Here is a 22146-nt window from a genome sequence, read left to right as displayed (position 1 = left end):
TCCTATTAGGACAATAGGACTAGGAGAAGGTGGTCGGCCCCCCTCTCCCTCTTTCCCCCTTTGGGGAATCCTAGTTGGAATAGGATTGGAGGGGAGTCCTACTCCCGGAAGGAGTAGGACTCCTCCTGTGCCTCCCTCCTTGGCCGGCCAGCCTCCCCCCTCTACTCCTTTATATACGGAGGCAGGGGACACCTCTAGACACACAAGTTGATCCACGTGATCTATTCCTTAGCCGTGTGCGGTGCCCCCTGCCACCATATACCTCGATAATACTGTAGCGGAGTTTAGGCGAAGCCCTGCTGCTGTAGTACATCAAGATCGTCACCACGCCGTCGTGCTGACGGAACTCTTCCCCGACACTTTGCTGGATCGGAGTCCGGGGATCGTCATCGAGCTGAACGTGTGCTCAAACTCGGAGGTGCCGTAGTTTCGGTGCTTGATCGGTTGGATCGTGAAGACGTACGACTACTTCCTCTACGTCGTGTCATCGCTTCCGCAGTCGGTCTGCGTTGGGTACGTAGACAACACTCTTCCCCTCGTTGCTATGCATCACATGATCTTGCGTGTGCGTAGGAAATTTTTTGAAATTACTACGAAACCCAACACGCCCAACACATGACGACGCTGGGGCACACCATGTGGTGATGTGGGATTCACCATGTGGTGTCTGGAGTGCCCCTTGTGCTTTCCGCTGTGTAAGCCCCCCAAAGGGGAGAATGTATCTAGTGAAACAAGCGAACTGGTGCGCCGAGTGCACCAGCGACATATGGGCCATTGGATGCAAAAGATAGGGACCAGATCGGTTAGAAGATGGGCCTGCTGGTACATTTTCAAAACAGTCCTTGCAGCATAGGTAAATCAAGTAAATTGACCTTCGCCTGCACTCAAGGTCGTCTCCCTCTCCTTCCATCTCCTGTACCAGCACAGCCGCCGCCGCGAGCTAGAGTTACGGCCCAGCGAGCTCAAGAACCAATCTCCCTCCCTCAAGATCTTCACTGAATCCAATCGCCGCTCTCTCCCTCTTCTGTACCAATGCGCCAGCTGCCAGGCGATTTTGGGTTAGTAAATTTCACTCAATCTCTCTCAATCCTGTACCAATCGAGCGACGTCTCACTCAAATATCTGCGTTTTTGAAATTTCTAGCAACAGCCTACCACCGGAACATCTGAAGAGTGCCCCGATTTCGCCTTTGGCAGTGGTCGCTCGTTGTGAGCGCATCGGCGACTCAACCTACCACCGCCACCGCCGTCAGCAGCACTAACCATCTGCAGCAGCTGAAGGATCTTGGTATGTTTGCTTCTTCCTTTATCCATTTGTTAAGGTTATTTTTGCTATTACAATTTCGTCCACGCCTTCCCCCCATTCTGCTTAAACCAGTGGCAGAGAGATAAGCATGAGCAATGTTGTTCTAGTTGACTGAAAAGGCATATTTTCGTTGATTCAGAATTGGAATAGTGTGTTGTGGGTACCAAATTAACATATGAGCAGTATATTTGTACAATTTTCATGTCAATTACAAGGGATGTACTCCCTATTTTCATGCAGGTTAGTAACCCATGGCTTGCAGAATGTCGGTGTTCCTTATAATATATCTGCAAAACCTCATAGATTGAATGTTCCTATAATTGGTCACTAGCTATAAGTAGTAGCTGCCATTTTGTTTCTTGTATTGTACGACTGACTGATGGTTGTTCTAAAAGGACTGATCAACATTGCACGTTCAGTACTTAACAAAAACTTCTTTAGCTGACTACCGCCGAGCCAAAACAAATATGTATCCCCAATGTTGCATCACTTTTTCTCTAGTAGTGAACTGTCCTTTATATTCTAAAAATCTGATACTTTGGAATCCGTGTTTTATATGTAGCAAACCCTTTATAGAGGATAATCCATCGTTATTTTCTATATCATGGTTTTATGGTTGTTCCAGAGCAGACTATTCGCTACTATTCAGATTCAGGGCCATCTTGCCCGCTCCAACAATATTTTTGCCTTTGATAAGCATGGAAAAAATGCAAGCATCGCCTTCCTTCGCATCTTCACCAGGCTTCAAACCGATTAGCTGGAGGCATGAACTAGGAGGTCAAAGAATCAGCCCATGCTGATGAATTATGGCTGGGTAATCTTCATAGGAGTCATCTTCATGTCTCCCAAGATGACAGATGATGAAACTGATAATTTCACCTCTTGTGCTAGTCCCGATCTGGTTATCCAGGCTTTGTTTTCTTTGGCACCATGTAATCAGCGAGAATGTACATTTGTTAGAAAAAATATGGCAAGCTTTTTGTACTTAAATGTGTGGTTGTCATACAATTTATGTGAATGCTTGTGATGCATGGAAGAATCTAAAGAAAATGTGTTCAGAGATCTCTTGATAGCTATTGTTCTTGCATGAAAGACGTGATGAAAAGTAATTCCCAAGATGGTCAGCAAAATTATATAATTAGACTAGATGATGGTATACTTCCAGAAAATACACCTTGTAGCTTTTAGAGATGAACTAATCTGATCCTAGGCAGGCTTCTCCAGAATCACCACAGGAAGCTCAAAATCACTCGAATTCCGTAAAAAATGTTGCAAAATAAAATCTCTTTGGTTCACTTACGAAACAACTCAACATAAACAATTATTTATAAAGTTGCTTCAGCTTTCTTATTGTACAAAGAAAATATTACATGGAAATTTTGGATTGTTTTGCCAAAGTCAGCAATGAGCAATCACGCAACAGTTACATAAGCTACTACAAACGCACATCTACCAATTTTATCAGGTGCTATGCACAATTTAATTAAAACAAAAGCTCGGTCAAATAAATATATAAATGAAGATGAGACATGCCTTCATGTACAATCTACAACGGATTAATGCTGCTACTTGGAAAGCAGTACAACTTTTTATACATCTAGAATGTTACATATTCTACTGCATTGCACATTTTGAGATTTCTCAAACTTTAGGGCTGGTGTCAGAGTTTTGATCAATTCATTGTTGTAGAACCGCCATCCAGAAATATTCCTGAAAATAAGACATGGTATTATCGACCATATCTTGTATAATTATGGCAAAAAGTAGGCGTTCCATGCCAAAACAGGTAATCTCGGTCAACTTTTGCAAATTGCATCTCCATTTTTGCATCGCATCACCAAACATAAATTGTACACTTATACACAGATCATGGTAACGGGTACCATAATAGAATTACATAACTTGTTGCATATATTTGGCATGGCAAATTCACTTCTTACATACGGCCATTTTGCACTGGAACAATCAAAGTGCATAAATGACAGAGAAGCACAGACTTGAATGGATTGATTTCCACTATACCAAGTCTACACAAAATGACTAAAAATAATTATTCCAACATCGCATCAGTGAGACCACCACAACTACTTATTTTTGTGATGCTCTTTGGCCCTGTAAAGAGTAACAAAACCATGTTAGTACAACTTCAGAAAGGGCATGAACAAAATTTTCATGGTTCGTCACTTTACCTCTTTTTCTTTTGGGTCACGGTCTGCTCCGAGCCCCTTTTCAATCTCTTACCACTCCCTTTTGTTTTTGCTACATCTGGTGGGTGAATGTTGATCACAGTTGGGAATGATGTTCCAACGAAGGATTCAAATTCTTGAACTTTACTTTGCTCACTAACTGTTCCCTCCTGCCCCAATTGTGTGTAGGCATCACCAATAGCCTTGTGAAGATATCTCATCTTCTCCTCACTATGTTTTGCGACATGAAGTGCCAGGCTGAAATTTGAACATGTTTCCGCGTACAACTTCTTTATGACAGGTGGAAGACATGTAGATGACCCTTGTAGCTCATGGCCGTTGGCATCATAGGCAAGGTGTCGCGCAGCCATTTTAGTCCACCTATGTAGCACATATTGACTAGGAATTTCATTACAGCCCTCATTCTTTAGGACAACAATGATGTGACGGCAAATGATACCCAAGGATTCAAACATCCTACAAGAATAGTGTGTTTCCTTAGTGCTAGTGTTGAAACTAACTTGTCTAACCTTGCCACTGTTGCTGCTAATGCTGATGGTGCGGAGCTCACCAATCTGCGTGATTGTTTTGACATGACAATAATCCCTCGCTGCTAGCACCTGACTCTGAAATTCAGCAAAAACCTCATGAGTATACACTTCTCTACCATGACTCTCGATACTCCAACAAGTCTTGAGTATAGGCAGTGTATGAAGGCTGACATTATCTTCTTGTAATTCTTTTTGCCGTTGTTCCTCTAAAGCTGTTTCAAATCTGACCCAAAATTCAATCAAGGCAAGGTTCCGGTTAGTAAAGTGTCTGAAGAATGCATTCTCACTCTCAGATCTTGATGTGGTACGCAAGATTCCGCCAAGGTGGAAATCAGTAAAATATGCCGGAATCCATGATCGTCGTAACTCATACTTCTCCTGCAACCATGTATTATCATCTAGCCCGAAATCATTAATTATTGAACACCATTTTGACTCGAACTCGTTTGGTGTCTCTGATCCCCAAACACATGACATAAACTGTTCATGGAAATCTGGACTATTTTTTAGGGTCGCACCAACTTTTTCCGTAAGCTTCATGAGGATGTGCCACATGCAAAGTCTATGTATAGTGTTCAGGAAAACATGTTCTATCCCTATTCTCATGCTTTGATCTTCATCGGTAATGATTAGCTTAGGTGCAACCCCACACATTGCTTTCAAGAAAGTCTTGAACAACCATATATAAGATTCTTGCTTCTCATTCCATAAAAAAGCAGCACCAAATGTAACACAAGATTTGTGGTTGTTAACTCCGGTGAAAGGGGCAAACACCAAGTCATACCTATTAAAGCGGTATGTGGAGTCACACCAAGTCATACCTATTAAAGCGGTATGTGGAGTCGAAAGACACCACTTCACCAAACAATGAGTAGTTTTTTCTGCATATACTATCGGCCCAGAAAATATTTGTAAGTTTATCATTCTCATCGAGTTGCTAATCAAAGTAGAAGGCTGGATTGGCAGCTTGCTTATTCTTCATGATATCTACTATTATCTGTCCATCTGCTCCCTTAATTGCTCTTTTAAAATCACGGTGGCAGTTTTGTAAATCACGCTTTGTGCAACCTACATTTGCTTGGCCCCCCTTCTCTACACTAAGCAAGCGATATGCTGCAGATGTGCCAACCAATGCCTTATGACATGTAAGTAATTTTGTCCTCAACTCACTACTTACTTCTCTCTTTGACTTAATGAGATGTCTCTTACTTGGCGAAATAAGTTGGTGCGTGTGCGATTGGACAAATCGGGCAACCTCGTATTTGCCGTCATCTTGCCTCTTGAATCCGATCATAGCCTCACAACCACACCTGCTTAACTTGAAGTTCCGTTTAGGCTTTATCCTTTCCTCATCTGTGGCCACCTTTCGCCAACCTTCCCTTGCACAAACAAACCTCTTCCACACTGGTACACCCTGATCATCTTTGTGTGTTGTCCATGTGCGGACCGAGAACCCAACCTCATGAGCATACATTTTGTATAGTGCCATGCCCTCTTCCCAGGTGTCAAACTTCATGCCAATTACGGGCTTTAAGTTATCATCACACTCAGGCTCATATGTTGACCCCCTTAAAATGCAATATAATAGCGGTTTAGTTCATGAACTAAAGCTCGTGCAATCGACGTGAAAAAAACACTTACACAAAACGGAAGACTGGTAGTTCTTTTTGGCGTGTTGTAGGTATTTTCATCATTTCCCACCAACCGGATCATGCCCTACCAATTTGAGGTAAAAAATCAATCAAGTCACAAAATAGTGTGCCATACATAACCAATGCAACACGTTAATTACCACGGCAGAGCTGCTGGCATCATCTTCAACTCCCACTGCCGTAGTTGACCCAATACTTAGAGCAGCACTTGCCATTGACTCCATGGTTACCTGTTTTCATGCAAAAAAATGACAAAACATCACATACATGTCCAAAAGTACAGAACTGGAGTAACCTACAAGAAAACAGCACTTATCAATATTTTAAGTCAGAGAAAAGCAACAATGTGATTGCGGAAAGACAAATTGGGGAGCACTTTTAAGTAGTAATGCCAGAGAAGGTTCAATCAAACATTTTTAAGGCCTTTCCATTTAACATGAAAAAATTTAAATGGATACCAAGAACATCTTTAGTCGCTTCAGAACAGATCCCCTCGTCGATTTCGTGAAATACATGTCTAGAACATCACATGAGCAACTAGTAATTAATACAATCTTGCCATGTATGAAGGCTCCTAGGTAATAGTTTGATCACATATCAAGTCTCTTCATCCACAAACCTTTTTATAAAATTAGCAAGCGTACATGAAAATTATACACAAACCAGAACGGGTCCCTTCATCTATTTTTCCACTGTCGGGTTTAATTAGTGGCATTTTTTCCCCACTATAACTACACGTCAGACATCAATTTAGTGCTCATAATATTCAGTTTCCCAAATGCCACTAGATTCAAACAGATCGGTGAAGCTTGAGGATTGAAAAAATAGACAGCATGTGCATAACAGAAGAACAACATTTGGTGCTCATACCGTGGATCCTTTAGCAATAAAAAGACGATGTCTGGCTCCTGATCAACCGTGGCGTTGATATCCCCGGAGCTGCAGCGCCGCGTCGCTAGGTAGCCACAATCGCGGCGAGCCGCCGACGGACCGTGTGATTTGGGGCGCTCACGCTTGAGCGCTTGATGTCAGAGAGAGAGGGGGGAGGGAGAGAGGGAGGCAACTCGCACAAATTTGTCTCAAGGGAGGGAGATTGGTTCTTGAGCTCGCTGGGCCATAACCCTAGCTCGCGGCGGCGGCTGTGCTGGTACAGGAGATGGAAGGGGAGGGAGACGACCTTGAGTGCGGGCGGAGGTCAATTTGCTTGATTTACCTATGCTGCAAGGACTGTTTTGAAAATGTACCAGCAGGCCCATCTTCTAACCGATCCTGTCCCTGTCTTTTGCATCCAATGGCCCATATGTCGCTGGTGCACTCGGCGCACCAGTTCGCTCGTTTCACCAGATACATTCTCCCCCAAAGGGGTACCTGCTCATTAGTTGCTCCCCTTTTTGAGTGGTGCTCTGGTGGGTTTTCTAAGAGAGCACTAATGTGCATAACTAGGAAGAACTCCCTCGACACATGTCCCATGTCGAGAGCATGCCCGGGCAGATTTTTTTTTTTGGGGGGGGGGGGGGGGGGGGGGGGCAGGGGGCTTTTGGATCTTTTTTTCCTGATTTTCTCAGAATTTTCTTCATTTTTTCATGTTTTTGTTTCTTTTTAAGTGTTGCTTCTCTTTTTCATCCGTCAACAACATGTAGTGTGCTCCACGTGGAGATAACAATTGTGCTTCAACCCCGTGGGAGGCTAAGCTTGGCGCACATGCATTACGTCACTTCTTGCAACCAGAATAGTTTGTGCTAACCTTTGCAAGGGATACCCTCAAGTAGTGATTTTGCAAATATGAGCACTCATGACTCACGGATATGGGGGAGAAGGGCACTGTTGATGCGCGTGCGTCGCCCGAGTCTCCGGTGGTCCACTCGCTACTCTCACCCTAGATGGGCCTAGCCAAGCCAGATGGCGCACGTCTTTTTTGGTTTCATTTTTCTCATTTCACTTTTCCCTGCCAATTTACTTTTTAATTTGCAAAAAGATGAATATTTTGTTTAATTTGAGAAAAATATTTGCAAAATCCATTTTGTGAACAATTTTTAAAACTTGAATATTTTAAAAAGGACACTTTTTCAAATATGGTGAACATTTTTTACAAAAATACAGACTGAACAATTATTTATATACGATGAACATTTTATTTATATACAATGATTTTTGCAAATATACGCTGATCAATTTTAAAATTACACTGAATATTTTTAAAATAAGGTAAACAGTTTTAAAAATCATGTTGAACAATTATTTAATATATGATGAACATTTTATTTGTATACAATCAACTTTTTTTACCTTATACGGTGTAAAAATTCCAATTACACACTGAACATTTTTTTAAATAAGGTGATTTTCTTTCTAAATTACACAGTAAACAATTATTTAACATGCATATGGTGAGCATTTTATTTATATACAATGAACTTTTTTTAATATACAATGAAAAATTTAAATTACACGCTGATTTTTTTAAATAAGGTGAACATTTTTACAAAATACACACTGTCAAATTATTTAATATGCAGTGAAAATTTTATTTGTATACAATGATTTTTTTAATATACGGTGAAATTTTTTCAATTACACACTGATTTTTTTTAAAAAAAATAAGGTGAATATTTTTACAAAATACACACTGTCAAATTATTTAATATGCAGTGAACAATATATTTATATACAATGAACTTTTTGTAATATATGGTCAACTAGTTTTCGAAAATCATGAACAAATTTCAGCATCCCAAACAATTTTTGAAAAATTTGAACACTTCTTGAAATTCGTGAACATTTCCTGAAATTGTAAACAAAATTTGAAATTCCAAACATTTTCTGAAAAACACAAATAATTTTAAAAGTATGAACACTTTTTAAAAATAGGAACAATTTTTGAAACTATGTTTTTTTGAGGAAAAAAGAGAAGAAGAAAAATAAGAAAGAACTTAAAAATAAAACCGATAAGAAAAAATACAGTAAAAACAATAGCAAACAAGAAGAAGAAGACCAGCCCGGAAGCTTCCCAAAACCGACAGGAAAGTTTCGGCAACATATCAGTTTTTTTTTTTTTGAGGTAACGACAACGTATCAGTTGCGGAGGAGATTTTGAGTGAGCGGAAACGGAAGAAATGGCTGCTCCAAACAGATCCGTAAGTGACAGACTCGCCTCAGATTGGCTCGGATAGGTATGACAATTCGATCCACACGGGTCGACTAACAACATCTTGCTGAACTGAACTGAAGCAGAGCACAGCGTATTCAGTTGCAGTTTCAGAACCACCAACTAACCTGAATTACTAGTTTCCTGTTTCCTTCCAAATAATAATCCAGAGACCAACTTCATTTGATTTCCTTCCAGAATCCAGAGAGCAAGTTGGGATATGGCGACACGCCCCGCTACGCGAAGAATTCCATTGTCTCCAGAGACCATCGTGCCATCTGATCTTCAGTCACCCTCTCTGAATATGTATGACACTACGCTCACAAACTGTATACAGCTGCTTGGCCTATCAAGTTCCATTTCAGAACAGTAAAAGCCACCATATATGTAATATGTATACTATTATCTTCCTCACCTGCTCATCAAACTGAGTCTGTCCAACCAGGCAATAAGAATAAAGGAACAGACCAGGGGCTCATATATGGAACAAATGTACAGTACTCTGTTTTCTAAGGATGGCCTTGCAAGGGTTGGATAATTTTAATACATGGCCTACACCTTCTCGCAAAAAATAAAGTTCAGTATCATTTTCTCCATCTCGCTTTCATACTGTATCGTCGTTTCCATGGATGCGCCCACTTGATATGTATGCGCCGCCAGCTCCTGGCTTCAGGAAGAGGGGGAGGCTGCCGTCGATTCACCTGCATGCATTTGATCAAAACAGTTATAAACCCCCTTCATAGGAAGTTTAGTTTCATGCCTGAATATGTGTTCTGAATTATAACACATATAATGACAGTTACCAAATCTCCTTTTCAGTTGAAAAGCTTGTAATGACATATATAACATTTTGTACCTTAACAACAGATCCAGATGTCAATTCAATTCAATTTGATGAAAAAGAAGTACCACTATTCACGGCAAATGTAGCAGTGCTCCTATGAAATACTTAAGGGTATGAAATAAGGCTAGTAGTAGAAGTACTAGTAGCAGCAGAAGACATACATTTCCTTCTGCTTCTATCACATATAACCTTGGATGATGTTGCATTCTTCCTTCCATAGTCCTTCCTCTCCTTATGGTACGTCCTATTATTCATCTGAGTAATCCTGCAATTTAAGAGAGAAAAAGCAACATGAAATATGTTCATTCAGGCTCTAGCATATATATACTGATGAAATGCAGATGCATGGAATTACCAAAAGGAGTAGCTATTATGTTTGGAAAGAGTGACAGAACTATCACCTGCACAACATTTGTATCGATCTTGTAGGGCTCTCTTGTGTACAGTAGGTGCCATTTTTTCTCATTGCCTCCATCGTTTGCATAAACCTCAACATGCTGGATGTGGCTGAACTTGAACCACTCCGAGCCAGATTTTCCCAAAGCCATGGAGGTGAGTACCTTTCGGCTGCAGTTCAACAAAAAATGACTTGGCTTCACAGCCTGTAGGTATAACGGTAGTTGTTTCTCACTGTACCCTAGATTCAGCGCAAGTCTTCTGAGTGCAGGCATCTGCTCAAGTAACTCGATCTTTGAGCAGAAGCTGATCTCAAGATTTTGCAATTTGGGAAGATTAGTGATCCTAGTCATCTCGGGCATGTGAGACAGCCTGAGCTCAGTGACGGAACCAAAGTTTTCAACAGAGTCGAGGCGCTCGATGTTGCTCATATATACTTTTTTCAAAGCCCTTGCATGGGATGCAAGGCCGGGGGGATACACCTCAAATTGCATCTTACGATACTAAGCTCATCCAAGAGGGGCATAGCTTGCACTTCCTCCTCCCACACCCAGTCCTCCCATTGCACCAATGCATTTAGTTTCATCTGATGCAGTCTTGGAAAAGAAGTTGTCATCTGGGATGAAGGATGATGACGGTGATCCGGGGACTGCACAAATTCAGGCCCAACACGCTTGATAGCTGGCGCTCGGTCAACTGCTAGGAGCTCAAGACATGGAAGCAGACACAAGCCATCAGGGAGTTGGGTGCAACAAACCAGTTCATGCATTGTTAGAAACCTCAAGCTCTTGAGAGGCGATGTTGCTGTTGACATCATCCATCTTGGGAGCTGGTGACCGAAATATCCTTGGATGTTAATATTTTCGATGCAAGACGGAGGATAGAGTTCATCAAACACCTCCTCAATTATTCCTTGTTCCTTCTCAGAGGGTACTCTTCTATTGTTGTCAAGTGTATTGGTGCAGTGTAATTTCATTAAGGTAAGATGTACTTTTGCAACAAGCATGGCCTTCAAGGCAGACGAGGTAACAGCTACATTCTCCAAACCCTTTAATCCAAGATGAACGAGGTGAGAAAGAGGTCCCAACTCTTCCAAACTACACCAATCACCATCCACGTAGGCTGGGAACCCATACAGTTCCCTCAGATTTGTCAAGGCACAGAAACCCCTAGGCATGCTATTTACACATGTGTCGTCAAGGTCAAGAAATCTCAGTTCCTCTAACTTGACAATGCTGTCAGGAAGTTTCACCAGACTCCTACAACCTTCCAGACCAAGGTGTTGTAGGAATTTTATCTTGTGAATGTCCTCTGGCAGGCTGTTTATATCATTGCAGTTTTGTAGTGTTAGATACCTCAAGTGTTTGAGCTGATATAGAGATTCAGTCAATGCAGCAAAATTTGCAGACTCTATATGTAGAGTTCGAAGACTTGAAAAGCTCATCAGCGAATCACCAGACTGAATCTTGAAATTCCCAATTATTGTTATCGATCTTAGCGATTTTTGCTCTTGTAAACATCTCCACTCAAATTCATCAGATTGCCCGCCTTTGGTTTCTACAGAAAACCTAAGAAACTTTGGCAGACTAAGTTTGCTATTAAGAATTTCTCCACTATGACCTACTAGTGCTTCATCTCTAGTCAAAAATTGAGCAAATGATCGGACAACATCATGCATGTGGCAAATAGTTTGACTGGAATATAACGGATCCGGCTCTATAAGGTTCCTCAATATTAGCTCCTTATGGTACTCATTTCCTAATTCTTCCAATTTATCAGAGTCCCCATGAACAAATCCTTCACCAATCCACATTCCCACAAACTGTACGTGGGTAAAACTTATCCTTTTAGGCTTAAGGGAGAAATGCAGAAAACATTGTTTTAAACATGGAGACAAGTCCTCGTACCTAAGATATATTGCATGGTTTAGCTCTTCTGGCATACGACTTACTGACCATATAGAATCATGCAAAACCTTTTCCCAATCACGTCGTTCTTTGTCCTTCTGGCATAGGAGTCCTCCCATCACTTTTATGGCAAGCGGTAACCCGTCACATTTTTCTATGATTTGCAACCCTATATCCTTAAGCATATCAACTGCAGGTTCAGTTTTCTCTGTTGTGAGTACCTGCAAGCAGTTTAAGCATGTAGAGTTAACAAGAAACACACACACAAACACACTGGAGTGGCTACTAGACTAGCTGATGTACTCATAAGTTACCAAACAAAAACATGGAACTATCCGTTGATTAATAACTGATTGGGTGCTCCACTCACGGGGACATCTCAGATGTGCCCTTTTCTCTGCTTGTCTTACAGTTATGAAACATCAAAATGATTATCTAACAGAGCTAGTTACTCTCAACAAAAATAATAATCCGTGAACATGCCGCTTGAACAGCAAGTAATGTGCGTAATTAATTCTAGAATAATTAATTAGGGAAGTCTAGTTAGCTAGTTGTGGAGCTAACAAGAACAATAAGGTTTACATGCATTGAAAGTGCAACAAGTTTGCCGTGGTAAACATACTAATCGAATCTTAGCAGCATCATTCATCAAACAACAATGAACATATATACATAGAGACACAATAAACGGCGGATGCACTTAAGGTACTGAAGCACAAAGACTGCTGGAAAATATGGCTATGACCTGTGCTAATAAATGAATATACTATTGATTATTTACTTGAGACAGAGCAGAGGTTGCTAGTAGCCATACACTCACCTGCTTCTTGAGCAATGACCAAGCATCTTCAGGCTCTAATTTGTCAACATGGTGGTAAGGATGCACAGCTTTCATGCCTCGAGCAATGGCTTCATGTCTTGATGTGATGAGGACTCGGCTACCAGGAGCGCTGTGGCTAAAGGGAGCCTTGAGCAAGTTGGTCCATTCATTGATGCCCCACATGTCATCCAACACAAGAAATATCTTCTTGTCTCTGATAGCATTCGCAAGAGCCGGCACAAGCAAAGCTTTGTCTTGAGACCAACCACCTGGCCCTGGCAAGTTCCCATTGGCGGAAGTGATGGCCGTCTGCAACAGCTCAACCTCGCTGAACTCTTGTGTGACACTCAACCATATCTTTGTGGTGAACTTGTCTTGGATGGCCTCATCATTAAAGACCTTCTTGCTGAGGGTAGTCTTACCAATTCCACCAACACCAACTATGGCAAACACCATGATGCTATCACTCTTGTCCCCTGACTCCATCAGGAGCATATGAACAAGTGCCCTTGTATCATCTTCAATCTTCTCCCCGACCACACTCGATCGCTCCAGCAATGGATTTGTCTTGCGGTTGACAGCAGGAGGGTTGGTTGTCTTTTGGTTTTGGTAGGCTTCCAGCTTGATAAAATTGAAACTACCGCCCCTCTTGGAGATTTCATCTAGCTTTTGGTTGAGCGCCTTGATGCGGCTCCCGATCTCATGGGCATGGAGGGGGTTTCGCATGCAGAAGAGTGGATTAAGGCACCCCATGTCCTTGGATGGACCTTGCTCCATGACTCTGAGCTGGCACAGGTCGAGGATGTCAGTGGCGTGATACATGGCGCGCTTCAGTTCCTCCACCCACTCCCGCACACTCTCGTCTGTGATATTCCTCTTATCGGCATCCGCAAGAACATTTTTTAGGTCCCTGAGCTTGACGCTTAGGTCATCAATCCCGCTAGAGACCCCAATCAGCATGGCCACTTCTTCTATTGCCATCTCAGTGAGCATGTTGCTGACGTAAGATGCCAAAGCATCCAAAACTCCTGCCATCAGCAGGAAGGATGTTGTTTTTGCTGCCAGAACGGAACATATAAAGAAAATTACTCTTTCATTATCATAATGATCACCACACAATCCCATGAATGCTTGAAACTGAACGACATGTCATTATCTCATTTAGTAATTAGAGAAAAAGGATAATAAGTTCGTTCACCAATAATGTATCTGAAATGTAGTCTGATTCCAGTTATCTTCTGAATCCCTGGCTAATTCAAACATGCATGCCATATACAAAAGCAAAGGGTTCCCCATTTCCGAGAAAAGAACACGAAGACATTTTTTAACGACAAAGAGCTAGAATTACACTCAAGCACAACATTACTAGGAGAGAAAAATAAAGAGTAGAAAGCCCATAAATTCTCTGCATGGTATATACTACTCCCTCTGTCCTATAATATAAGATGTTATAACAACCAATGTACTCATATATTGGTTGTAATAACATCTTATATTACGAGATGGAGATGGAGGGAGTAGGAGGGAGTGATCTCGGCACACGGAACAAACTACAAAAAGTTAGCGAAATTAACTTCAATCAACGGAACAGATCAGAGATGGATTGGTAAAGTCTCCTCTGGTCTTGCTCTTACTGTAACTTGTGTGGAAGCGCCAGAGGGAGTAGCATTGTTTATATTACGGATGGAGACAATTTGGAAGTTGTGTGTTGCTCAACGCGAGCCTTCGAGCCAATAAATCTAATTTACAAATTTAAAACATGACCAATCATTTATATGCAAGTCTTACAGGCCATGCTGCTAGCTAATATGATTCGACGCAAGATGGTGTTGAAATATCTGAAAACGTATCGGTGTTAAAAAGATTCGAAAAGGAGGTCCGATTTGAATGGCCTTAGGTTGAGATTAATTTTCAGAAACACCAAAAATCTCTGTTTTGAAAGAAAGAACACCAAATACAGCGCAGCCGCACATTAAGCTTTCACATACTTACACAATGCTTAGTGACGTGTTGAAAATGGCAACATTTTAACCCGATAAAAGGGAACATTATAATCCTGGGATCCACTAGGAAACTTAATTCACAAAAAAGTAATAACAATTACAGTTAGCTTTCTATATAAAGCTTTTTTATATATAGACACCAAGTCAGTAGATGCTTGTGTGTGTAGAAAGGTTCAGCAGCCAAATACAACAAAAGCTCCGAAGGTGGTAATTTCCAAGAAGAAAACGCAATACGGATACGGAGGTTAAAGCTATATACCTGTATGTAACATTCATGAACGACCTTGTGCACAGATAAATCAGAACATATATTAAAAAAATTGAGGGATCTGAACATATATTGTTGAGAGACAGTGGTATAAAAAGTTCCTTTTTTTTAATCAATTTTGAATGCATATACAGTGAGGTGTAACGAAGTCAAAGGTGCAGATCTAGAACCTGGCTTGCGTCGTGAAGGATTCAGAATCCTGAAGGCGCCTCGCTGTGGCCGCGGGGCGGCGCGCTGCGTGGCTGCATCGCGCCGCGGATATGCAACGCGAACCCTTGGATCAGTCCGGTGTTCCTGCCGCACCTACCCGCGCCGTGCCCGCCCAACGGAGACCCGTCGCGCCGGCTAGCTTGGGCTCGGACGGGAGGCTGTCCGGCGAGGACGCAGTGCAGAAGCACACCGGCAACATCCGCGGCGGGCTGGCGTTGCGTGGGTGGCGGCGGAGTGGGGTTGCAGGGGGCGGCCAGGCGGTGGCGGGCAGGTGCTGCGGAGTACGGCCATAGGACGCTGCGCGCGGAGGTACCAAGCGAAAGAGGAGCAGGGCCAGCGTTGTACTGACGAGCGCGCTACGGGAGGTAGGAGAAAGGGGAAAGAAGAGGAAGAAGAAGAAGCTCCTTCGATTCCAAAACTAGATAATACAATCAAGAACACAGGTAGAAACATACTGTATTATAAGTTCTTTTCTTTCTGCAAAGATATTGACAAGAAAATAAACTATGCCTGCAGAATTTTAGATTTGCGGACGATATGTTCAAGAACACAGACAACATGTTTCAGGTTGACAAAAAAAAGAAAAACATGCCCGCAAATTTTAACTTAATGCCACGATGGTTTCCGCAAAGAAAAAAAAACAGGGAATTGATCTCTTGTCAAAAAAGAATATAAGTAACCACAAAAAGGCTTGACGATCAGATATCAGATATTGATATTTGGGAGAAAGAGTGCATAGAGATAGAACGAGCTGCAATTACCTTCAATCGGTTGGAGATGCAGGGTGGGTTGATCTTTGTTGCCGGCTTGTTCTATGGCAGCTTGTGGAAATGGTAAAGGACGTTGCGTTGTTTATATAGATATAGACGAATGTGAAGGACATGCAAGTTACCTTGCAAAAAGAAAAAAGAAAAAAGAATATATACCATCATCGCATAATTTTCATTCAGAAGTTGCTCACCACATATACCGTGTGGTTAACTAACAATTAATTGATCCCTCGCAAAAAAAAAAGATTAATTGATGTCATACTGTTACGTGTCAACTTGATTAAGTGTCTTATTTTTTCTTAGTCGACTTGGTCATGATAAGAAGTCTGAAAACGGATGGACGACTGACTCTGATCTGGTTGGACCGGCGGCAGCATATATATAATCATAATCATGGATCGACACGGCCGATTAATCTGTAGGGCCATACGGACTATATGCTACGGTTAAATCCGACCCCAAGTGATTAATCTATCTATTTGGGGATCTTTCTTACCAGATGATCCATTCCTTGAGATGCACACATCATTGCGTTCAGTCATGATTCTGTTGTATGTTCTACGATTGACTTTTACAAGCTTATATGACGAGCAACTCAACGTAGCTCGCAAGCTGAACTTCAAAGTGAGTGCCTTGATTTTCTTACCTTGGCTTCCCTATCTGTAAAAAGAAACTGTCCAGAGTGGATTGGGTAGGGAAGAAAGTCAAGACGTGGCAATCTTCTTGGATTCGATAAAAAGTGATGTTGATATTCTGTGGACCATTTAATCCAGAGGTTAAATAGTTGAAAAGAAAGATGCCTATCTTCAGCAGGCAAGGAAGTTTTCATAAAAGTCCGTAGCACAAACAATACCAACCTATGCAATCTCCGTTTTTAAAACTTGTATAAAAATTTGCAGAGGTATCTAAGATGTGATGTCACAGTTTTGGTGGGGTGATGATGCACACCACAAAAGGTGCACTGATTCACTGGATAGAAAATGAAGTATTCCAAGCAACTTGCACTTCGTGTGCAGTACAACCTGTACCCCGATGCATTCTGTACACGAGAAAAAAAACTAAAAAGATAAAAGGAAGGTAAAAAAAACTGAGAAAAAAAAATCAACTGTAGCTTCCTCCGAGCGTTGCGAATTCCTATTCGTCGCTTATGGCATCATGTACTGACCTTTCCTACATGGCGCCCACAGCAGCCGATCGTTGGAATTAAATGGGCTGGTCCATCTAGTGTGCCATTCTCTTCCGGTTGTTTTTTTTCTTGGTTTTGTGTTGCTTGGTGTTTTCACTCGGTTTTTGTTCTGTTTCTTGTTTTCCTTTTCATTTTATTTTTTCTCTATTTATTTTTCTTTTCCCTTCTTCCATTTTCCATTTTTATGTTTAAAAATGCATGAACTTTTATAAAATTTCCAATTCATCAACTTTCCTCAAATTCGTGTATATTTCTCAGTTTTGTTTACTTTTCTCAAATTCATGATCTTCTTAAAAACAATTATGAACCTTTTTGAAATTTTAAAACTTTTTTGAGATTCATGAAATTTCATCAAATTCATATACATTTTTCAATTTTGTGAATTTTTTAAATTTTTTTATTCTTTTTCCACATTTTGTGAACTTTTTTCAAATCCACTAACTTTTTCTCAAATCCGTCAACATTTTTCAATTCTGCAAACATTTTTCAAATTCATTTAAATTTTGTAAAAAGTTAACAGTGAAATTCGTGAAGTTTTCTTAAATACACAAACACTATTTAAATTCGATAGGTGAAGTGTTTCTTCACATAAACAGTATTTATTTTCCACCTTCTACTTGTTCAAAACAATCATCCAAATATTGATAAACACATTTATAACATACTTTGTTCATCCGAAATTACTTGTCGCTCAAATGGATATATCTAGTACATCCGTTTGAGCGACAAATAATTTCAGCCAGAGGGAGTACTTATGAACTAGCTTAGGGCATCTTCAATGCGAATCCTGAAACTACCCGCAACCGTCTGGACCGCTCGGTCCGGACATATTTTGTCATCCAACGCAGGTTTGTATCACCCTGCAGGGCGGTTTGGATGTGCTTTTTCCCGCAAATCGAAGGCAAACACGCTGCCACGTTCACTCCTGACTACCCTGCCCACCAAAAAGCCGTCCCGCACCCGCATGCTTTTCCGCCCGAAGCCGGTTAGCGCCGCTCCAGAGTACCAGTGCTGTATTCATGCCGGCTTAGAGCGACGTGCCCTCTCATCGCGCTTTGACATTGAAACGGCCTGCCGGTGAGGGTGTCGCCCTCGCCGCTTCCGAGTGCATGTGGCTGCCCCGTGTTCAAATAACAGCCCGTCCGTCCGCCTACCTACATTAAACACACGTGCAGTTGACGAAGAACGGCTAGCAGGCGCCACCCGTCCATCCCTCTGCCGCTCATCATTTTCACGTTGTGGGTTGCCTTGCCATCCCCCGCATGCATCATCCTTCGCTTTCTTCCTCCTCTCTGCACCACGCACACCATGGCCTCCTAGAGTTCCAAAGCCGTCTGGGGCAGCCTCTCATCCCAGCAAAAAAAGGAGATCACCGCCATTGCAGCCGGCAGGCAGACGGTGGCCGGCGCTGCGCACGTCCCAACGGAGGACGCGGCCGAGGACAAGCTGGCGCCACCATACTTGTCGGTGCATGTCGGCATCACCATGGGCAAGGCCTGTGCCCACTACACGGATATGCCGCGAGAGGAGCGGGAGGCCAAGTTTTGGCAGGCGCAGGCCGATCGGGCCTACAACCTTGGCGTCCTCGACGAGCACCAGCGCGCGGAGGCGCAACTCACCTCCGACACAACCATAGTGTCGGACATGGACGTGGCCGAGCAGGAGGCGCTGGTCGACTCCTACCGCACTGCCCACGAAATCCGTTGCGACTGTTGGCGGTACATCTAGTATCAGTTAGATTTACAGGCCGCTACAAGGAGATGGGCGAGGTGGCGGATGAGGTGTTTGGCAAGAGCGATGAGGATGAGGACATCGCCAACTCCGCCTCGATCGCGCCCCGCTGTCACGACCACGAAGTCGGCACGTTCGCAAGCACCGCCGGCGACAAGGAAGAGTAGAGCATGGGAGGTCGCCTGCGCTCGGGTCCCAAGAAGGCAACCGCTCCTCTCCTCCCGTTGAAGCCAAACTTGGTGGGCTTAACATCGTCGGCCGATTAGCCGCTTGGCGGCAACGTGAAGGCGGTAAGCTTCACTTCCCGAGGCTCATGGATGCGGAGATGGAGGCTGCGGAGGCAGAGCTGGAGACTGCCGAGGCGGAGCTGGAGAATGTGAAGGCGGAGTTGAAGCTTCATTTTGTGGTGCTCACACCCGGACGGATGATGGCGATCATTTAGATTAGGTTTAGAGCCGGGTTTAATTAAAATGTGTCCGAATTGTAATGAATGTGCTTTAGTTTATATGAAAATCAACCGATTTGCATGAATTTTGTCCGGTTAGTTGAAATCATCTTCGAATTGTATGTGGAGTGGCCTCTTCCGCGGACGGATGGGGGTGTAAATTTACGAGTCAGCGTTGACTATGCCCTTGGTACTGAGCTTGTGATATTAACACGTCATCTTCTGTTCCCCTCTCGGAGAGAGAGTGGTTGGTAGTGATGAGGGCGCTGGCGACGAAGAGCTGGGAGGAGTCGAAGCTGCTATGGCGTCTGGCCTTCCCGGCGGTCCTCACCGAGGTGTTCCAGTTCTCCATCGGCTTCGTCACGGCCAGCTTCGTGGGGCACATCGGCGTCGTGGAGCTCGCCGCGGTCACCGTCGTGGAGAGCATCCTGGAGGGCTTCGCCTACGGAGTCCTGGTAGGTAGATCGCGGCACACCGCAGGCCAAGAGATCCAATCAATCTCTGTGCGAGAAATCTTACTAATAATCAATCGTGCGTGCGGTGCGGCAGCGCAGTTCGGCATGGGCTGCGCGCTGGACACGCTGTGCGGGCAGGCGGTGGGCGCCGGGCAGCTGGACCTTCTGGGCGTGTACGTGCAGCAGTCGTGGATCGTCTGCGGCGCCGCCGCGGTGGCGCTCACGCCGGCGTACGCCTTCGCCACGCCGATTCTGGGCTCCCTCCTCCGCCAGCCGGCCGCCGTGGCGGAGGCCGCCGGGCCGTACGCGCGGTGGGCGATCCCGCGGCTGCTCGCGCACGCCGCCAACTTCCCGCTGCAGAAGTTCTTCCAGACCCAGAGCAGGGTGTGGGCCCTGACGGCCATCACCGGCGCCGCGCTCGCCGTCCACGTCGCGCTCACCTACGTCGCCGTCAACCGGCTCGGGTACGGCCTCCGCGGCGCGGCCGTCGCCGGGAACGTCTCCTACTGGCTCATCGACGCCGCGCAGTTCGCCTACCTGGTCAGCGGCCGGTTCCCCGACGCGTGGAAGGGGTTCTCCGTTCTCGCGTTCAGGAACCTCGCCGCCTTCGTCAAGATCTCCCTCGTGTCTGCCGCCATGATCTGGTTGGTATAAAATTTAATTTTCCAGTTGAGCAGATCCATACTTTTACTTGAGTTTTCATAGGTTTTGTAACTTAATTTGGGAAAAAAGCTTGGAGTTTTGGTACTACGCCGCATTGCTCATTCTTGTGGGTCTGCTCAAGAATGGCCAGCTCCAGCTTGATATCATGTCAGTCTGGTGAGTGTTCCTTCTTGTTTACTTTTTGTACGCCACTCTACATATTCTCTAATTACAAGCACCATATTAACATGGAGAATTAATTTGACAGCATCAACTACGAGTTCTGGACCATGATGGTGGCGCTGGGCTTCAGCGAAGCAGTCAGCGTCAGGGTGTCCAACGAGCTCGGAGCGAGCAGACCCAAGGAGGCCAAGTTCTCCGTGGCCATGGCGGCCATGACATCCGCGCTCATTGGGGCCGCCTTCATGGCCGTCTTCTTCATCTGGAGAAGAGGTTTGCCGAGGCTCTTCAGCGACGACGAGGAGGTGGTCGACGGAGCGGCGAGGTTGGGGTACCTGCTCGCCGTCACCGTCTTCTTCAGCAGCATTGGGCCAGTGCTCTCAGGTAGTAGAACACCCAGAAGGTCTATGGCTTTAATCAACAATTTAACATGGTTATCAACTTCATCTCGACGGTTTGTGAATTTGCAGGTGTGGCTGTAGGGGCAGGGTGGCAGTTGCAGGTGGCATTCGTGAACATCGGTTGCTACTACTTGGTAGGCATTCCGGTTGGTGTCCTTCTTGGATTCAAGCTCAAACTTGGCGCACTGGTAAGCTACTCAGTCAGAAAATAGTTTCGTTCGGATCGCCGTGATCAAGTTGAAGAAATTATGTGTTGCTCATCTGATGATGGATGCAGGGGGTATGGACGGGCATGCTAACAGGCACCTTGCTACAGATGGCTATAGTTCTTGTCATTATTACGAGAACAGAGTGGGAGAAACAGGTACATCTTGCTCATCCTCAGTTGTCAACCTTAGTCACCTAATATAATTACACACCACATAGTAGTATAGTAACTTGGCATAAAAAATGCAGAATTAAATGTACCCATGTAACTTGCTAGTATGACCTGTTACTGAAACAACAAGAATCGTGTGCTACGTATTGCAGGCCCTGTTGGCAGCGGCGAGGATGAAGGAGGTCGGAGGGAAGAATGAGGACCAGCCGTTGGCCACAGCGGCATGTAGAGAAGATGAGCAAATGGACACTGTAAATGATGAAGTTTGTATGCAGACACGCGAGAGAAATATAGAGTTAGAGTGTAATGAACAGGTAGTAGTATAGAAGTTCATCTGTTTTCCCGTGTTTGCACTGATCACTGATCAAAGTTGTCAAATACTCCAGTAGCAAGGAAAGAGTAGGTGGCTCGTTTCATCACTGTCACACTACTATTATTTCTCTTTTCTTGTCCGAAGGCAGGCGGGTGGGGGTACGGTTTCAATGAGGAACCAACGTACAGAGGAAGGCATCAAGTTTGATCGGCTGGTAAAATTTGGTGGGAGCTGCTGCACTGAATTTATGGAGTTTGTTGCGTTGTACGGGCCTTTATGGGCACACCTGCTGCGGTAAAGGCCAGCTGCAGAACATGTTGCTGTCTAGGAAGGGACGGATGCAGATCTTCCAGCGAC

General features: G+C 43.8%; 2 protein-coding genes, 1 long non-coding RNA gene and 1 pseudogene across 6 annotated transcripts; 2 read left to right on the top strand and 2 right to left on the bottom strand.

Moving 5' to 3' along the window:
- Window positions 1–881: 881 nt before the first annotated feature.
- On the top strand, window positions 882–2372 carry LOC125547713 (uncharacterized). Of its 2 annotated transcripts, none has more exons than XR_015599521.1 (3): window positions 882–1058; window positions 1144–1287; window positions 1936–2372. It is a non-coding gene; the product is annotated as an uncharacterized LOC125547713 (long non-coding RNA). The 2 variants fall into 2 exon arrangements; XR_015599520.1 differs by having other exon boundaries at window positions 1931–2372.
- An 800-nt stretch (window positions 2373–3172) lies between these two features.
- Window positions 3173–6910, bottom strand: LOC125542443 (protein FAR1-RELATED SEQUENCE 5-like; annotated as a pseudogene). Its single transcript, XR_015618010.1, has 6 exons — window positions 6565–6910; window positions 5835–5924; window positions 5684–5758; window positions 4864–5610; window positions 3495–4826; window positions 3173–3417 (listed from the first exon to the last, which is right to left on the bottom strand). The product of XR_015618010.1 is annotated as a protein FAR1-RELATED SEQUENCE 5-like (transcript).
- Window positions 6911–9223: 2313 nt separating this feature from the next.
- LOC125542533 (putative disease resistance protein RGA1) lies at window positions 9224–15241 on the bottom strand. The gene is given in 5 exon segments (XM_048705602.2): window positions 9224–9540; window positions 9845–9948; window positions 10085–10560; window positions 10563–12207; window positions 12807–15241. Coding segments are annotated over 4 exon segments (3264 nt in total). The 5' UTR covers window positions 13932–15241; the 3' UTR covers window positions 9224–9540; window positions 9845–9930.
- A 4382-nt stretch (window positions 15242–19623) lies between these two features.
- LOC125547787 (protein DETOXIFICATION 33-like) lies at window positions 19624–21936 on the top strand. Of its 2 annotated transcripts, none has more exons than XM_048711560.2 (7): window positions 19624–19874; window positions 19974–20518; window positions 20607–20693; window positions 20785–21080; window positions 21167–21285; window positions 21375–21461; window positions 21629–21936. In XM_048711560.2, exons 1-7 carry the CDS (start codon window positions 19677–19679, stop codon window positions 21800–21802), a joined length of 1506 nt encoding a protein of 501 aa, XP_048567517.2. In that variant the 5' UTR covers window positions 19624–19676; the 3' UTR covers window positions 21803–21936. The 2 variants fall into 2 exon arrangements, with proteins under 2 accessions (XP_048567517.2, XP_048567518.2); XM_048711561.2 differs by having other exon boundaries at window positions 19969–20518.
- The last annotated feature ends 210 nt before the right edge of the window (window positions 21937–22146 follow it).

The sequence above is a fragment of the Triticum urartu genome, chromosome 3A (genome assembly GCF_056163025.1).
Source record: "Triticum urartu cultivar PI428250 chromosome 3A, HENAU_Tu73, whole genome shotgun sequence".
NCBI classification, from domain to species: Eukaryota; Viridiplantae; Streptophyta; class Magnoliopsida; order Poales; family Poaceae; genus Triticum; species Triticum urartu.
Note: the sequence above shows the minus strand (reverse complement) of the source record. Positions and strands in the feature narration are given on the sequence as shown.

Excerpts from the sequence above, each read along its gene's own strand:
- LOC125547787 (XM_048711560.2), top strand. The coding sequence starts at position 19,677 with ATGAGGGCGCTGGCGACGAAGAGCTGGGAGGAGTCGAAGCTGCTATGG. Across the intron at positions 19,875-19,973 it reads GCTTCGCCTACGGAGTCCTG|TTCGGCATGGGCTGCGCGCT; the intron begins GTAGGTAGATCG and ends GCGGCAGCGCAG. Across the intron at positions 21,462-21,628 it reads GAACAGAGTGGGAGAAACAG|GCCCTGTTGGCAGCGGCGAG; the intron begins GTACATCTTGCT and ends TACGTATTGCAG.